At 63.8% G+C, this 14,807-nt stretch overlaps 2 protein-coding genes across 7 annotated transcripts; both read left to right on the plus strand.

Annotated features, from left to right (window-relative positions):
* The first annotated feature begins 616 nt into the window (after nt 1-616).
* ECE2 (endothelin converting enzyme 2) lies at nt 617-9,482 on the plus strand. 6 transcript variants are annotated; one of them, XM_062603486.1, is made up of 19 exons: nt 617-1,192; nt 2,854-2,940; nt 3,342-3,486; nt 3,686-3,901; nt 3,995-4,119; nt 4,256-4,402; nt 4,482-4,547; nt 4,710-4,898; nt 5,320-5,462; nt 5,591-5,705; nt 5,944-6,054; nt 6,247-6,345; nt 6,443-6,520; nt 6,716-6,819; nt 7,133-7,243; nt 7,592-7,659; nt 8,252-8,442; nt 8,531-8,626; nt 8,735-9,482. In XM_062603486.1, exons 1-19 carry the CDS (start codon nt 632-634, stop codon nt 8,909-8,911), a joined length of 2,829 nt encoding a protein of 942 aa, XP_062459470.1. In that variant the 5' UTR covers nt 617-631; the 3' UTR covers nt 8,912-9,482. The 6 variants fall into 6 exon arrangements, with proteins under 6 accessions (XP_062459470.1, XP_062459474.1, XP_062459475.1 ...); XM_062603490.1 differs by having other exon boundaries at nt 1,058-1,192; nt 3,395-3,486; XM_062603491.1 differs by lacking the exon at nt 617-1,192 and adding an exon at nt 1,414-2,776 and having other exon boundaries at nt 2,834-2,940; nt 3,395-3,486.
* Nucleotides 9,483-9,508: 26 nt separating this feature from the next.
* Nucleotides 9,509-12,172, plus strand: LOC134155863 (mitochondrial ubiquitin ligase activator of nfkb 1-A-like). The gene is made up of 5 exons (XM_062603492.1): nt 9,509-9,527; nt 10,559-10,698; nt 10,931-11,018; nt 11,097-11,217; nt 11,407-12,172. Exons 2-5 carry the CDS (start codon nt 10,582-10,584, stop codon nt 12,101-12,103), a joined length of 1,023 nt encoding a protein of 340 aa, XP_062459476.1. The 5' UTR covers nt 9,509-9,527; nt 10,559-10,581; the 3' UTR covers nt 12,104-12,172.
* Nucleotides 12,173-14,807: the final 2,635 nt, after the last annotated feature.

Raw genomic sequence — 14,807 nt, forward strand, 5'->3', positions numbered from 1 at the left:
TGGCACTGGCTGGCCGAGCCCTACCGGGCACCCCTGGCTGTGCTCCCCGGGGAGCCCCTGAGCAACGGGTGTGCTGCCAGGCATCTCCCATCGACCTCTTTCCAGGCTGCACTGCTGGACACGCCCACAGCTACTGCGTGTCCTGCACCCCGCAGGGTATGGGGCACCCTACAAGGGTATCTGCACTCGGACGCTCCAAACGTCGCTGCCCCACAGGCAGCACCCTGGGCACCTGGTAGGTGACCTGCCGGTCCCACCTTGCCCATTCAGGCAGTGGTGCAGGGTCGGGAGGTTTCAAGGTAGGGTGTGAGGCCTTCACTACGGCAGTGACTGTGGCAGTGGACACCTGCATATATGCAACCATGTCACACCACACGTCAATGAATGCACGGGTCTGTGGATGACCTCGGGGTGCCTGGGGGTACCGGGGTGGGAGTGTCAGTCAGTGAGTGTGTGTATGTGTGTGTGCATGTCCCCAGGCACGTGCCAGTGCCCTGGAGTGTGTGCCAGGTACCACAGTAGGGTGTGCTGCTGCAGCTGTGCACCATCACCACCCCACTGCCGGTGCCCAGTACTGTGCAGTACAGGTGTGCCTTCCCCGGTGCCAAAACGTATGCCAGTGCTGGTACGTATGTCAGTGTGCCAGTGCCCATTGCGGGTGCCCAGCTGTCAGCCCGATTGCTCCCCGTGCCGGTGTGGGTGCCGGTCCGAGTCCCAGTGCCGGTGCGGCTCCCGCGAGGGTGCCAGTGGGGGTGCGGGTGGCAGTGCCGGTGCAGGCACCAGTGCAGCTTCAGGTGCGGAGCTCCTCCAGTGCGCACGACGGTCACCTTGGCGGTGGAGCCGGGCAGAGCAGAGCTGTGCGGTGCGGTGCGACAGGACTGGGCACCGGTGCCCCCGCTCCAGCGACCCCCAGGTCGCCGGCCCCAGCCGCCCCTCCCAGTGCCTGCGGGCCGCGCTCCGCCGATTCCCTTGCCCGCGGCTCCATCCGTCCGGCGCGGCCTCATCCCTGCCCGGCCCCGGTCCCTGTCCCGGCGGCGGCGCGGCGCCCGGTACGAGCCATGGCGGCGGCGAAAGCAGGCGGCGCTGCGGCGGCGGCAGGGGCCCGGAGCGGCCCGGGCGGGGAGCGGAGCTAGGCGGGAGGCGGCCCGGGATGGCCAGGATGAACGTGGCCCTCCAGGAGCTCGGACACGCCGTAAGTGCCGGGGCAGCAGCGGGGGCCGGGCCGGAGGCGGCAGCGGAGCAAGGAGGGAGCAACGGGCGGGGACGGGGACCAGAGGCACCGGATCGGGGGGCGGGGGGGGCGGTCGAGGCAGAGGAGATCCCCGGGGCTGAAGGGCTCAAGGAGATGGAAAGGCTGGAGGGGCTGCGGGAGACAAGAGCCTGTGGGATGCGGGGGGCTGTGTGGGTCCGGGACTGGGGGAACTGCGTGGCTGGAGGGTCCCCGTGCCCTACGGTGGGGGAAAGAAGGGGAAAGAAAGACCCTTCAAATCCCTGCCTGTGGTTGGGCAAAAGGAGCTGGAGCAGTTCAGAGCCGGCCCCACAGACCTTGCTCTGCCGGGGCATGAAGCCCACCTGGGGTACAGTGATGCTGCTCGTAGGGTGCCCCTCAAGGCAGCACTCCTGGAAAGAACAGAGGGCCTTGTTCCTGCGGGTTTCAGCCCCACAGAGTGGGCAAGAGGAGCTCCAGGAGCACGTCCTCCTCATGCCTCGAGGGTGCCAGGAGGTGCTGGGGAGAGGGTGCTGCCAGATGGTGCCCAGGAGGATGAGGACCACCCAAGTGATGAGAGGGGAGTACTGGGGCTGTGGGGGTGCCCAGCTGGCTGAGCTCCCACAGGATTCCAAGCTGTCCCTCCCAACAGCTTGGCGGTGGGATCCTGCCAGCTGTCAATCCCAGCCTCGCGCCCTCCCACTGCAGCAGCACTTGGTGAAGCCCCCTCCGTGTTCTGGTGGTGTGGCACTTGGCAGAGCTGGACATGGGGCACTTGCTCTCCTTCTCCCCCTACCCATCATCCTTCCTGCTTGTTCCTTGTCTCCGATACCAGCCCTGCAGGCAGTCCCGGGGCATCCACCGTAGTCTGCAGCACAGAGCTGCAACCCACTCGGGTGATCAGTCTGAAGCCAAAGGATGGCTCATGACCAGTAGCACTGCTGATTCTCTTCAACCAAAGCCTCCAGCTTTTTCTTCCAGCTTATCCCAGCTTCCAAAGCTGCTGGCTCAGCTCCACCACTTTTCTCTTGGCTGAATCCTTGGCAGCTCTCATGCCTGGATCGGTGCAAATTGCCCCTGCCAGGCTGTTCTGCAGGCCAGGAGGAAAGGGGACCCATCCCTGTCATCTTGCAGCCCCTGTAGTGCCCCCTATACCCCACAGTCTCTGCCCGCATGGGCTCGACCCTGCACCCTGGTCACCCCTAGGGCCAGAATAGGGCAGGAGGTGCTTTCAGATGTTTCGGAACGGTGCACATCTATCTGCATGGAAAGTTCCAGGCAGGGGAGGAGGGATGAGACAGCAGCACTAGGCAACGGTTGCTCGGCAACGGGGACCACGTCTCCTTGGCGATGTGGCACCTGTCGGCAGGGCTGATGCCACAGATGCCATGGCGACGCGGAGGGATGCTCAGGCGCTAGCCCCGGAGCCCCTCACAAGCAGCTCTCCCCGTGCTCCCCGGGGCCACCCGGGGCTGGGGACAACCTCTGGGGGAGGTCGAGGCACACCGAGGGGGGCCAGGGGCTGTCCCGGCCCACCGTGAACTTGCTGAGCAGGCACCGTCCATCGCCGTAAGAGCCGGGAGGGGGGGCAGGGCGGGGGGCAGCCATCCCCACCCCTCGTCTTAGCCCACTGCCTCCCTCGGCAGATGCCCGACTACAAGCGTGCCACACTGCAGGACGACGATGGGTCAGAGCCAGCGGGGGATGGCAGCACCTCTCCCGACAGCATGGAGGTGAGGTCTGCCCCGACCCCCTCCATCCTTTCCCTCTCTATCCTCCCTGGACCCTCTCCTCACCCTCAGCCAGAGCCTGCCTGCAGCCGAATGGGCAGCAGCAGCAGCAGAGCTGGGAGCCAAGCCAGCCTTGGCTGTCCCCAGGGATGTGCTGGGAGGCAGCCAAAACGCAGCAGTGTGCCTGGGCCACTGTTGTTCCTTGTGGCTGGTGGTCACCAGCACCCACTGCCAGCTTGCCGGGGCTGGTGCCCTGGTGACCCGCGGGGGGATGCCCTGGTCCCCACCTTGTCATGCTGCACCTCGCCATGCAGCTGAGCCACGCACGGGAGTGGGGAGGGTGAAGCAGGAGGGGCGAGGTTTGATCCCCCCGTGGTACAATGGCAGGTCCTGCTCCTGCCCAGGTGGGGTTTCGGAAGGGGCCAGGGCCGCTGCTGAGCCGCCTGGCTTCTCGCAGCCAGCTGGAGCTGGTGCTCTGCGTTATCGCCATCTTCCTGGCCCTGATGCTCGGTGTCATTGTCGTCGCCCTGGCCATCCAGTACCGCAGAGGTAGGGAGAGGCCCTGCCAGGGTGGCAGTGGCATTCCCACACCTGGGGGGAACATGGCAGGATGGGGAGGTACAGGTCAGCTCGGGGCTCCCACTTTGGGTGCTCTGCCCATCCCTGGGTGCAGACAGGTCTTGGCCCAGCTCTGTGCCCAGTTTCCCCTGGCACATGCGCACAGCCCTGGGCATGCCTTCCCTGCCAGATCCCTCTCACAGCACGTGCCTGACGGATGCCTGCGTGCGGGTGGCCAGCAAGATCCTGGAGGCCCTGGATGTGGAGACAGATCCATGCCAGGACTTCTACCAGTACTCATGCGGGGGCTGGATCAAGAGGAACCCGCTGCCCAATGGGCGCTCCAAGTGGAGCACCTTCAATAGCATCTGGGACCAGAACCAGGCCATCATGAAGCATCTCCTAGGTGGGCACCAAGGGGTTCATGGTGGGGGGTGACTTCTGGGCGCAGGCAGGCAGAGGCCCAGGATCGGCAGGGCTGACATGCAGCCTTCCGCAGAGAACACCACCTTCAACTCCAGCAGCGAGGCAGAGCGGAAGACGCAGCGGTACTACCTGTCCTGTCTCAAGGAGCAGAGGATAGAGGAGCTGGGTTCCCAGCCCCTCATAGAGCTCATCGACAAGGTGGGGCAGCCATCCACGCATGAGCTGAGCTCAGCCCAGCACATTTCCCACTTGGCTTTTCATGTAACTGGAGAGGGGGCAGCCCTCGGGGACGGATCCTACCCCTCCTTGAGGGACTGGGTCCATCTGCTGACAGATCGGGGGGTGGAACATCACTGGCTCCTGGAACCAGACCAGCTTCATGGAGGTACTCAAAATGGTGTCAGGCACGTACCGGGCAACCCCCTTCTTCACAGTGTATGTGGGTCCGGACTCCAAGAGTTCCAACAGCAATGTCATCCAGGTTGGTACCTTGGCACGGAGGGGCAGCAGGCACCAGGGAGGCACCGTGTTGCCCATGCTGCCCCTCTCTCCCCCTCCAGGTGGACCAGTCGGGGCTTTTCCTTCCATCCCGGGATTATTACCTGAACAAGACCGCCAATGAGAGGGTGAGGCTGGGCACAGGGCACACTGCAACTGGGAGAAACCCATAGCAGTGGGGTGCAAGCAGTGCTGTGAGGCACCTGCACCCTGCCCATTGGGTGTCACAGTGCCGAGGGAGGTGGAACGAGCGGTGGCCAGTGCTGAGCCTGGGCTCTGGGACTCACCAGGTCCTGGCAGCATACCTGGACTACATGGTGGAGCTGGGCACACTGCTGGGGGGAATCCCAGAGCCCACCCGCCTCCAGATGCAGCAGGTGCTGGACTTTGAAACCCAGCTGGCCAACATCACTGTGCCCCAGGCTGAGCGACGGGACGATGAGAAGATCTACCACAAGATGAGCATTGCAGAGCTGCAGGTGGGCACCGCACGGCACAGCTTGGGGAATCCTCTGAGGACACAAGGGGTGCTTGTCCAGTGGGACACCAAGGGTTCCAAGCTGCTGACCCCCTTCCCAGGACACCCTGGGCAGCCCCATCTGTTCTGGGACATGTGCTGGGTGCTGGAATGAAGGGCTCATCCTCCTGGTCGCTAGGATTTGGGGGAGCTGCCAACTGCCATGGGGGGGAGGGGGGGGGGGGGGTGAGAGCAGCACTGAGAGCAGCAAGGAGCCACAAGAAGGGTGCTTGGGGCAGAGAAAGGATCTGGAGTGCTGAGGGACCTTTGGACCTTCCTAGGGAGCCCAGACCCTGCCCCAGAGGCTCCCCCCACACTGGGCAGGATGGGGCAGAGCCATGCCAAGCACCTCAGTGCTGTGTCCCCACGTCCTCTCCCTCCAGGTCCTGGCCCCCACCATCGACTGGCTGGATTATTTGTCCTACGCTCTGGCCCCGCTGGAGCTGGCCGACACGGAGCCTGTGGTGGTGTATGGGGACACCTACCTGCAGCAGGTCTCCGATCTCATCAATAGCACTGACAGGAGGTGAGGCCCCCTTGAGCAGCTGACCAGGCCCCATTTGGGGCTGTCCCCATGGCGGGGGCATGCTGTGGGCTCACCGGTGGGTTGGAGGCTAGCATGTAGTGAGCCACAGCATCGCTCTACTCCTGCAGCATCCTAAACAACTACCTGATCTGGAACCTGGTGCAGAAGACGGCCTCCAGCCTGGACCAGCGCTTTGAGACAGCCCAGGAGAGGCTGCTGGAGACGCTCTATGGCACCAGGAAGGTAACAGGGACAGAGCCCCCTCTGCCCTCAGCCTCGAAGAAGTCAGAAACACCTTTGCCGTTGGGATGCCCTTGGGATGCTCTGGATGCTGCAGAGGGAAGCCAGGGATCATCTTTTGGGGTGGGGGTTTAGTCACTGAGCATCTCCCCCCTGGGGAGGGGGCAGAGCTGGGCTGGGTGAAGGAGGGAAGCAGGGGAGGGGACTGGGGGTCTCACAGACCCCCATCTTGCTCCCACAGTCCTGCACACCTCGCTGGCAAACCTGCATCTCCAACACAGATGACACGCTGGGCTTTGCACTGGGCTCTCTCTTTGTCAAAGCTACCTTCGACCGGGACAGCAAAGCTATTGTGAGGACACTTTTTCCCCTGTCCCTTCCCCATCAGCATTCATGGGAATTCCTCCCCTTTCCCACCCATACCCCAGGGCTAGAAAGCATGGAGCAGTGAAATGGGACCCCCAGCCCTGGAGAGGTCCCACTCTGCCCACCCTGTCCCTGTCCAAGGGGCTGTGGGGACAGCGGGGCTTCATTCCCTCCCCAGGCTGAGGAAATGATCAGCGAGATCCGGGCAGCCTTTGAGGTGTCCCTGGATCACCTGGACTGGATGGACGAGGCGACCAGACAGGCTGCAAAGGAAAAGGTGACGGGGGGGGACGGGGGCAGCAGGTGGGAGACCTCTCCCCTTGTCCTGGTAAGCCTTCAGCTCCATCTCACTGCCAGGGCTTCTCCCCACACAGGCGGATGCCATCTATGACATGATTGGCTTCCCTGACTTCATCCTGGACAACAAGGAGCTGGATGATGTCTATGATGGGGTAGGAGAGCACCCGGGTTGTGGGGAGGGGTTGCAGCCTCCCCTTATACCAAGCCCTGGCAGGGCAATGTCCCTGTCTGGGGGACCCATTTGGGATGGGGCTTTGTGTGGAGTCATCCTGATACCAAGCGCATCCTAGCCATGGTGGGGGGAACCAGCCAGTGGGCTCCTCCTCATCCCTCCTCATCCTCACCAGTACGAGGTCTCGGAGGACTCCTTCTTCCAGAACATGCTCAACTTCTACAACTTCTCTGCCAAAGTGATGGCCGACCAGCTCCGGAAACCCCCCAACCGCGACCAGTAAGGGAGAGAGCCTGGGGGGAGCAGAGGATGTGACACTGCCAGTGCCACAGCACTGTCCCCAGCATGGCCTTGGTGGCACTGCTTCACTGCGGGAAGGTCCCCCTATGGGGTAGCGCACCACTGTATGTCCCCCGGGGTGCCTCTGGCTTGTCCACAGGACAGGATCCTTTGGTCATGGGCGAGGGTAAATGTGCCAGCCCTGGGCAGGGCAGCACACGGCACCCGTGGTGGGAGACAACACAGGAGGGTGGTGGGGCAATGGGGACAGGGGACACATCCCTACCTGCCCATGTCCTACCTCCCTGCCCAGGTGGAGCATGACCCCACAGACCGTCAATGCCTACTACCTGCCCACCAAGAATGGGATCGTCTTCCCTGCTGGCATCCTGCAGGCTCCCTTCTATGCCCGCAACCACCCCAAGTGAGCCTGGCACAGGGATGGAAGGATCTCCTGGGGAGGGGGGGCAGGGGGGAGCATGGGCTGGATCAGGGCCAGCACCCCACAGAGCCCCCCACAGTCATGAAGCAAAGCCCTGGGAGGCCTGAGGGTCCCCCAAGGCTTTACATCCTGCAGCCAAGACAACCACCTGTGGGGCCACCTGTGTTCCCAACAGTACTCATTCCCAGCTAGGTGCCAACTGGACCAGAGGCTCACTGCGTCCTCTGAACACAGATGGGGTGCCATTTGTGGAGGGGTTCCTTGGGCCACAGCAGGCTGCAGTGGCATCATTCTCCTGCACTTACCTGTCTCTCTCTCATGGCCCAACAGAGCCCTTAATTTTGGTGGCATTGGTGTGGTGATGGGACACGAGCTGACCCACGCTTTCGATGACCAAGGTGAGAGCCCATGGGCAGTGCTGGCTCCAACCCCCATCACCTTCCTGCCCCCCACCACCTCGAGGGTGTGGAGGGGTGCCATGAGCTCACGGGGGTTCTGCTTTGCCATCCATTGCATCATGCGTGCTCTTGCCCTCCTGGCCCCTGCTTCTACCATCCTGTCTCCCCAGGTGGCACCCGCCGATACCTCCCCCAGGCTTCTCTGTGCAGCTTTCGCTCCATCCGCTTGGTGAGGACACAGTGTCTGCAGCCCCCCTCATCCTCCTCCCTGAGGGGTGCGGGACACGTCCCTCTCACATCCACTCTGTTCTGTGCTGAGATGGGGTCAATGGGGGAATTTGGGATGACAAATGTGGCTTGGGACAGTGGGGATACATGAGGGGATGGCTGGGGACCCGAGCACAGGCTGAGCTCCAGCCAGAGCCCACACAGAGCAGGGATAGTGGGAGGTTATCTCCCCTGGGCATGGACCCAAGGTGCCAGGTCTCCTGGTGTCCGCTTGGGCTGTCCTACCCTGCTTCAGGGCCCCCTGCAGCTGGGGCTTTGCAGAGGACCAGTGTCCCCTGGTCCCACCCATGGGATGATCCCACAGGACGGGAGTATGACAAGGAGGGCAACCTGCGGCCGTGGTGGCAGAACTCCTCCCTGGAGGCCTTCAAGAACCGGACGGCATGCATAACAGAGCAGTACAGCCACTACACTGTTCACCGTGAGAAGGTCAATGGCCGGCAGACGCTGGGCGAGAACATCGCTGACAACGGCGGGCTCAAGGCAGCCTACAACGTGAGTGTCACTGTCCTGAGAGGATGCAGACCCCTGTGTCTTGTGTCTGTCAGTCCCTCCATGAGGCTTCAGGGCGTCTCTCCCATAGGCGTACAAATCCTGGCTGCAGAAGAACGGGGAGGAGAAGCGCCTGCCAGCCCTGGAGCTCACCAACCATCAGCTCTTCTTTGTGGGCTTTGCACAGGTAGGGCAGAGCCAGATGGTGGGTTCCTTATCCTTCCCCTGCTCCTCAGAGACCCCCGCAGCGCCCCATCAATCCTGCCCCTCCCTGAAGCTGCTCCTGCTCCATTAGGTGTGGTGTTCCGTCCGAACACCCGAGAGCTCCCACGAAGGGCTGGTGACAGACCCCCACAGCCCGGACAAGTACCGCGTCATCGGCACCCTCAGCAACTCCAGGGACTTTGTCGAACATTTCGGCTGCCCCCTGGGCTCCCCCATGAACCCCGGCAAGCACTGTGAGGTGTGGTAGGGACGGGGAGGGTGCTGGGGACAGAGGGGACGATGCTCTGCTGTGTGCCCCCCCACGCCCTCGCCGGCTGCCGGCGGTGGCCCACAGGCAGAGCGCGGGGCCACTCCCCGAATCACCCTCCATCGTGGTCCCCACCGTGCACACACCGCGCGCCTCTTCGCCCCATCTCTGCCCCTCTCCCCAGCACATACCGGGCACCCACCGCAGCCCCATCCACAGCCTGGAGCCGGACATGGCCGGCAGAGAAGCCGTAGCGCCCCCAAAACGCAGCTCTGCCCCCAACCCTGATGTGCTACAGACGGGCACAGCGCAGCCCCCCCAGGGCCACGTTCACCCCGTGCGGGCAGGCAGAGGGGTCCCAGGGAAAGCATTAGAGCTGAGTCCCCCCGACCTGCCGGAGATGGAGGCTGGGGGCCACCCGACTCCGCTCTTCCTCCATCCCCTCCCGATCCGGCTTGGCTTCCCCATCCACCTCTGCTGGGATCAGCGGGCGACAGCGGGGACTCTGGTGCCTTCCGCTGTGGGTGGCTGTTGCTGAGTTTGTTTGACGATTAAAAGCAGTTTCCACTTACTCTGGCGGCTGCGCGTCCTTCGCGGTGCCGGTGCGGGAGGAGAAGTGGGCTCTGGAGCAGGGGGACGACTCAAAAGCCGGGGGCGAGAGGGAGATGAAACATCCCGAGGGAGGGGAGCGGGAGATGAGGCATCCGAGGGACCAAGGGATGGGAGCAGGGGATGAACTGTCTTGAGGGGCAGAGGGAGGGGCGCAGGTGTGCGAAGAAGGAGGCAGTAGCCGCAGAGCTGACCCTCAGCCCTGCCCCAAGACGGCTGCGGGTCCCCGAGGGCAGGGCAGGAGCCGGGCTGGAACAGCCCCGTTGGGAAGGGAACGCCGGTGTAAAGAGCAGCCACGGGGACCCATTGCCCCGAGGCGGGGGGGGGCACGGGTGACATCCTGCTCTGGGCCCCGCCCCTGCACAGGGGTCCCTCCGTGTGCCCTGGGACCCCACAAACCCGCGGGGAGCAAGGCCACAGGGGTTCGCAAAGGCCGCCAGGAGTTGTAGTCCTGCGCACAGCCCGACGGGAGCTGTAGTTCGGCGCGAGGGGCGCTGGGAGTTGTAGTTTCAAGCGCTGGCAGCTCCGCTGCCGGGCCCCGGGGACCGCACTGCATTTCCCAGCAGGCAGCGCGGCGGGGCCAGGGTCCGGGCCTGGGCGCCTCGGGGGCCAGCGGTGCCAGGCCGGCGTGAGCGGCTGCGGCGGGGCTGGGCGGGGGGTCTGGGACCGGGCCGGGTGCTGGGCCGGAACTGGGGGTGTCGGACCTGGGTGGCACCCTGGGTGCAGGGCCTGGGCTGGGTCACGGGGGCTGGGCCCCGGCCCGACCCTGGGTGCAGGGCAAAAGGGGCGCTTCTGGAACCCGACTGGGCGAAGTGTTCTACGTCGGGCCGGGGCTGCCGAGCTCCTGTGGGTGCTGGAGCTGAATTACCTCCAGCTGGGGCCAGGGACAGGCTTGGCCCTAGGGCAGCAGCGTCCTGGGGACGGGGGCGGTGGGACGTCCCTGCTGTGGGGACAGGGACGCTGGGACATCTCTGCCCCTGTGCCTTGCCCTGCCCCTGTGCCTTGCCCTGCCCTCCAGCCAACACGCTCACCTTGCAGGCGTGCTGCCCGAGCCTGGCACCATGGACGCACCACTCATTACACCCGGGGAGCTGCTATGTCTGGGCTCCAGCCTTGCCTTCTCCGGCCTCTTCTACTACCTCTACAGGAAGAAAACCAGAGTTGTGGCACGCATACAGGTAGCCCTGTCCCTCAGATGCTCTCAACCCCCACTGTCCCTTCCCTCCTGCCCAGAGCCTTTGATTTGGGCACACCTCACTGATAACTGCAGCCTGCTGCATCTTCTGTTGATGTCACCATGCCTAGGACCAAGCAGGTTGTCCTGCCAGAGATCCCCACAAAGCCATATGTGACCCACCTGCCAACCCATCTGCCCCTGCCCAGGTTCACTCTCAGTCTCTGCTCTTTTAGGAGGCTCCAAAGCTCCAGGTTGATGATGATTTACCATCATTGGTGTCTGCGGCTGATGGGAGGTGCCTGCCTTATGTTGCTCTGGAAGGTAAGGAGACCCCGTGGCCCCACACTGGGGACAGAAGCTGGGCTCTCCTTTAACCTTAATGCATTCCACGGTCCTTAGGCATAGTGCTGCCAGCCAAGGCTGCGCTGACGAGCCATTACCATGAGAGGCTGCAGGGTGTGATCCAGAAGCTGCTTCTGAAAGAGCATCGGCTGGTCTGGAACAGCTTGGCCCGGAGCTGGTGAGCAATGGGAGGGGACAGCAGGGGGGCAGGCTTGTATTGGTTGCCCCAAACCCCCATACTCTGGGGCCACTGGCAAGGCAGAAATTGGCTTGGTTAAAGGCTCTAGTCCCTACCCTTGGCTCTGCCCCCGGAGTCCAGAGTTCCTCCATATTGTCCACATCCCCATGCTGTGCTCTCCGCTTGCAGGAGCGAGAGTGAGCGGGTGCTCTCAGAGCAGGTCTACACTGTCCCCTTCTTGCTGGCCTCACCGGACACTGAGGTAGTGACACAGGTGAGCGTGGAGAGCCCACTCCGAGCCATCTGCCTGCCACTGGAGGTGGTGTACGAGAGGTTCCAGCAGCCGGCCCACGGCTTCCGTGACCTGCTGGGGCAGTACTTGAGTGGGGAGAAGCCCAAGGGCATCCTGGAGACGGAGGAACTGCTGCGTGTGGGAGCTGGGCTGACGGGCATCGGGGAGCTGGCCCTGCACCCAGACGGCTCCCTGCACCTCCAGCCACCATCCCAGGGGGGCGACTATTTCCTGTGCCTGGGGGACTGGCAGACAGTGGTGGAGGAGCTGGAGTCTGCCAGTGGGCTCTGGAAGGGGGTGGCCATGCTGTGTGCCACGGCGGGCCTGGCCATTCTGCTGCACGCCCTGTGCCGTGCCTTCCGCCGCGCCCGCCTCAGGCAGCAGCGTGAGGACAAGGAGCTGGACAGCGAGGAGGCCGGGGATGGGGGGCTCGAGGACTCCTGTGTCATCTGCCTGTCGCGACCCCGTGAGTGCATCCTCTTGGGCTGTGGCCACATCTGCTGCTGCTTCCGCTGCTTCCAGGCCTTGCCTGCCCGCCTCTGCCCCATCTGCCGGGGGCCCATTGACCGCGTGGTGCCCCTCTACCAGGCCTGAGAACATTTAGGGGGCAGCCAGAGATTGTTAACACAAAGCGAAGCAAGCTTGGGGCCTGCAGTAATCTCAGCTGTCCCCTGGTGTGCAGTTGTGTGATTCCTGTTGGGGGAGAGGGGTCCTGGTGTGCCGCCCCCTGTCTTTTGGGGAGGGTGGGGAGTTATAGCCTCCTCATGCTCCCTTTTTGTGCCAGAAGCCCCTGCCCCCCCGCAACATGAAGGCTTGGGGAGAGCATGCTTGGTGCCTGAGCTGAAGAGCCAAGTCCCCTGCCCCACGCCAGGATGCCTTTTTTCCAGCCCTGACCCCTCCAAAACCATGTGGGACTTTTGTTTTTCTAGTGTGTGGCTTTATGAGGAGCATGGCAGGGGCAAGACCAGGGCTGGTGAGACACAGTGGGGTGACAGAGACCCAATTTCCCCTGAGTCACCGCAGTGGTACACTTTAGTGCCACCGTTGTGCTCCCTGCCCCATGTGCCTACAGCCTCTGCCCAGACCATGCCCAGCACCCAGGGACTGGCAGCAATGAAGTGTGTCCCTTCACCATCTGCAGTGCCACCCAGGGAGGAAGAGTGTCCCTCTGCCATCTCTGCAGAGTCCCCACTCCTCTGGAGCAGGGGCACAGCCATAGGGCACTCCAGAGCCTGCCCTCTGGGCCCTTCTGCACCCCGCTTTCCTGTTTGCCTCCTGGCTGGGACTGAGTGCAGGCACAGCTTGTGGTGGTGTGTGGAGTGATAAAAGACCAGGAGTGGAGCTTGGCCTCGCCTCTTCCTTTGCACCGTCAAGTCGGGGGACTGGAGGGATGTGGCAAGAGCCAAGGCTCTCCTTGGCGGGGGGGAAGGAATGGAGAGGGGACAAGTCAGTGCCATCACCGCCATCCTCCAGCCTCAGCACACTCACCAGTGGTGGGCAGGGGACCCCCAGCTGGACTGCATCACCTCGCGATACAGCCCCAGAGGTGGGGGAAAAGCGGGACTGTTGCCAAGGCGATCATGCTCCTCTGGTCTCCATGGCAACTGCTCCCTGGACTGCTCCCCATCACTGCCTGGCTGCAGTTGCCCAGGCAACCCACGGGCTCTCCTGGCTCCTGCGGCTTTGGGGCACCCAGGATTTATTTGGGTGGGGTGGGGAGAGGGGAACAGGCCAGCACTGGCAGCCAGACAGCAGTGTTGGCATAAGAGGGGATGATGCCCCTTCCCATGGCAGGGGCCCCCATTGCTGCCAGTTTGGGGCAGGGACCATGCTTGGTGCAGAGGTGCCCCTGTGGTGTTGCCCCTATAGCTTGCAGTCAGCAATGATGCCCCGGAAGACCCAGCAAAACCTCCTGGGACCCATGTGCATTTTTGGGGTAGGGGTGTCTGTGTGGCTCCCTTCCTCCACCCCACCCAGTGTCTCAGCTCAACTTCTTCCCCATGCCAGCATGGTGAGTGCCACACTGCAAAGTGAGCAGTGGGGCCTGGGTGTTCCCCCCGCTCCAGAACCGGGCACCCCCCCGCAGCAAGGAGAGATTTCGGGAAGGAGGTAAATACCAGATGGGCGAGGGCCGGGCTGCCAGGAACACACTCCTAGTGTGCCAAGAGCTGCTGGCGTGCGTGGGCCGGGGAGGGCGGCGGGTGCCCGTGCTCCAGAGACTGCTCACCTCGTTCCCCGGGGCACTGCAACCACCCGGGGACAGGGACACCCAGAGAGGGACCCGCAGCCACTCGCTGCCCTCTGTCCACAGGGGGGCCACAGTTGCCCAGGGAACACATCCCTGCGCACACGGAGGGTACCACCCCACGCTGGGCACAGCCCTACCCCACACCCCTCGGGGGGCCCTACCACCCCGGGGGAGCCACCAGCCCCGCGGTGGCCTGGACCTGGCTGAGGAGCCCTGCCTGGCGCGGAGCCGGGCGGCAGCGTGACTCAACCGCTCAGCTCAGCAACAGCCAAAGACTGGCCGTGCCAAACCGCCCGGCAGAGGGGCTGTCCGGCCTTGCCGCAGCCCGCACCGCCGCCGAGCCTGCTGTCCATCGTCCCTCAGGGTCTTCTGGTCTGGAGCAGGGAGCTCGCAGTCCTGCACTGAGCCCTGCCTAGCCTCCGTCCCCACCATGCAGGGCCCAAGAGGGACCCCCGCACCCTGCAGGGTACCCGTGGGTGCCAGCCCATGGCCATGTCCCCATCCACACCCACAGGGCTGCCAGCCCACTCCGGCCTGTCTCTCTGTCTGTCGTCATGGTGACCGTGATGTGGTGACAGACGAGGATGGAGCCTCACGCCCCAGCAGGGCTGGTTGGGTCTGGGCAGGGAACCCTCTACAAAGTCTCTGCCCCAGGCAGAGTGCTGAGAGTGCTCCACCTGCTCAGGTGCAGCCCTGGCACCACCGGGACCGCAGCTGTGCCCGGGGCAGCTTGTGTGAGGGATGGGGACAGTGACATCCCCCTTCCATCTGCCCCGACTCCGCAATTGGATTCCCCTCGGGAGCCCCGCCTTCCCAAAGCCAGCCTGCGCACCAAGGCAGACAAACTCATCTCACTAGTGACAACCTGCTGGCTGGCTGCCCTGCAAAGGCTCTAGCCCTTCTCCCTGGGAAAGGATGGCACTGGCCTTCCAAAGGAGGGCTTTTTAGCCTCATCTTCCCACATCACCAGCTATGGGAAGGGACAGCCCAGGGCGAGGAGCACACCGCTCTTGCATGCTTGCCCTGGGCTGACCCACAGCTACTGAGCAG

The sequence above is a fragment of the Pezoporus occidentalis genome, unplaced genomic scaffold, assembly GCF_034315485.1.
Source record: "Pezoporus occidentalis ecotype Australia unplaced genomic scaffold, CSIRO_AGI_Poc_V1 ctg8, whole genome shotgun sequence".
NCBI lineage: Eukaryota > Metazoa > Chordata > Aves > Psittaciformes > Psittacidae > Pezoporus > Pezoporus occidentalis.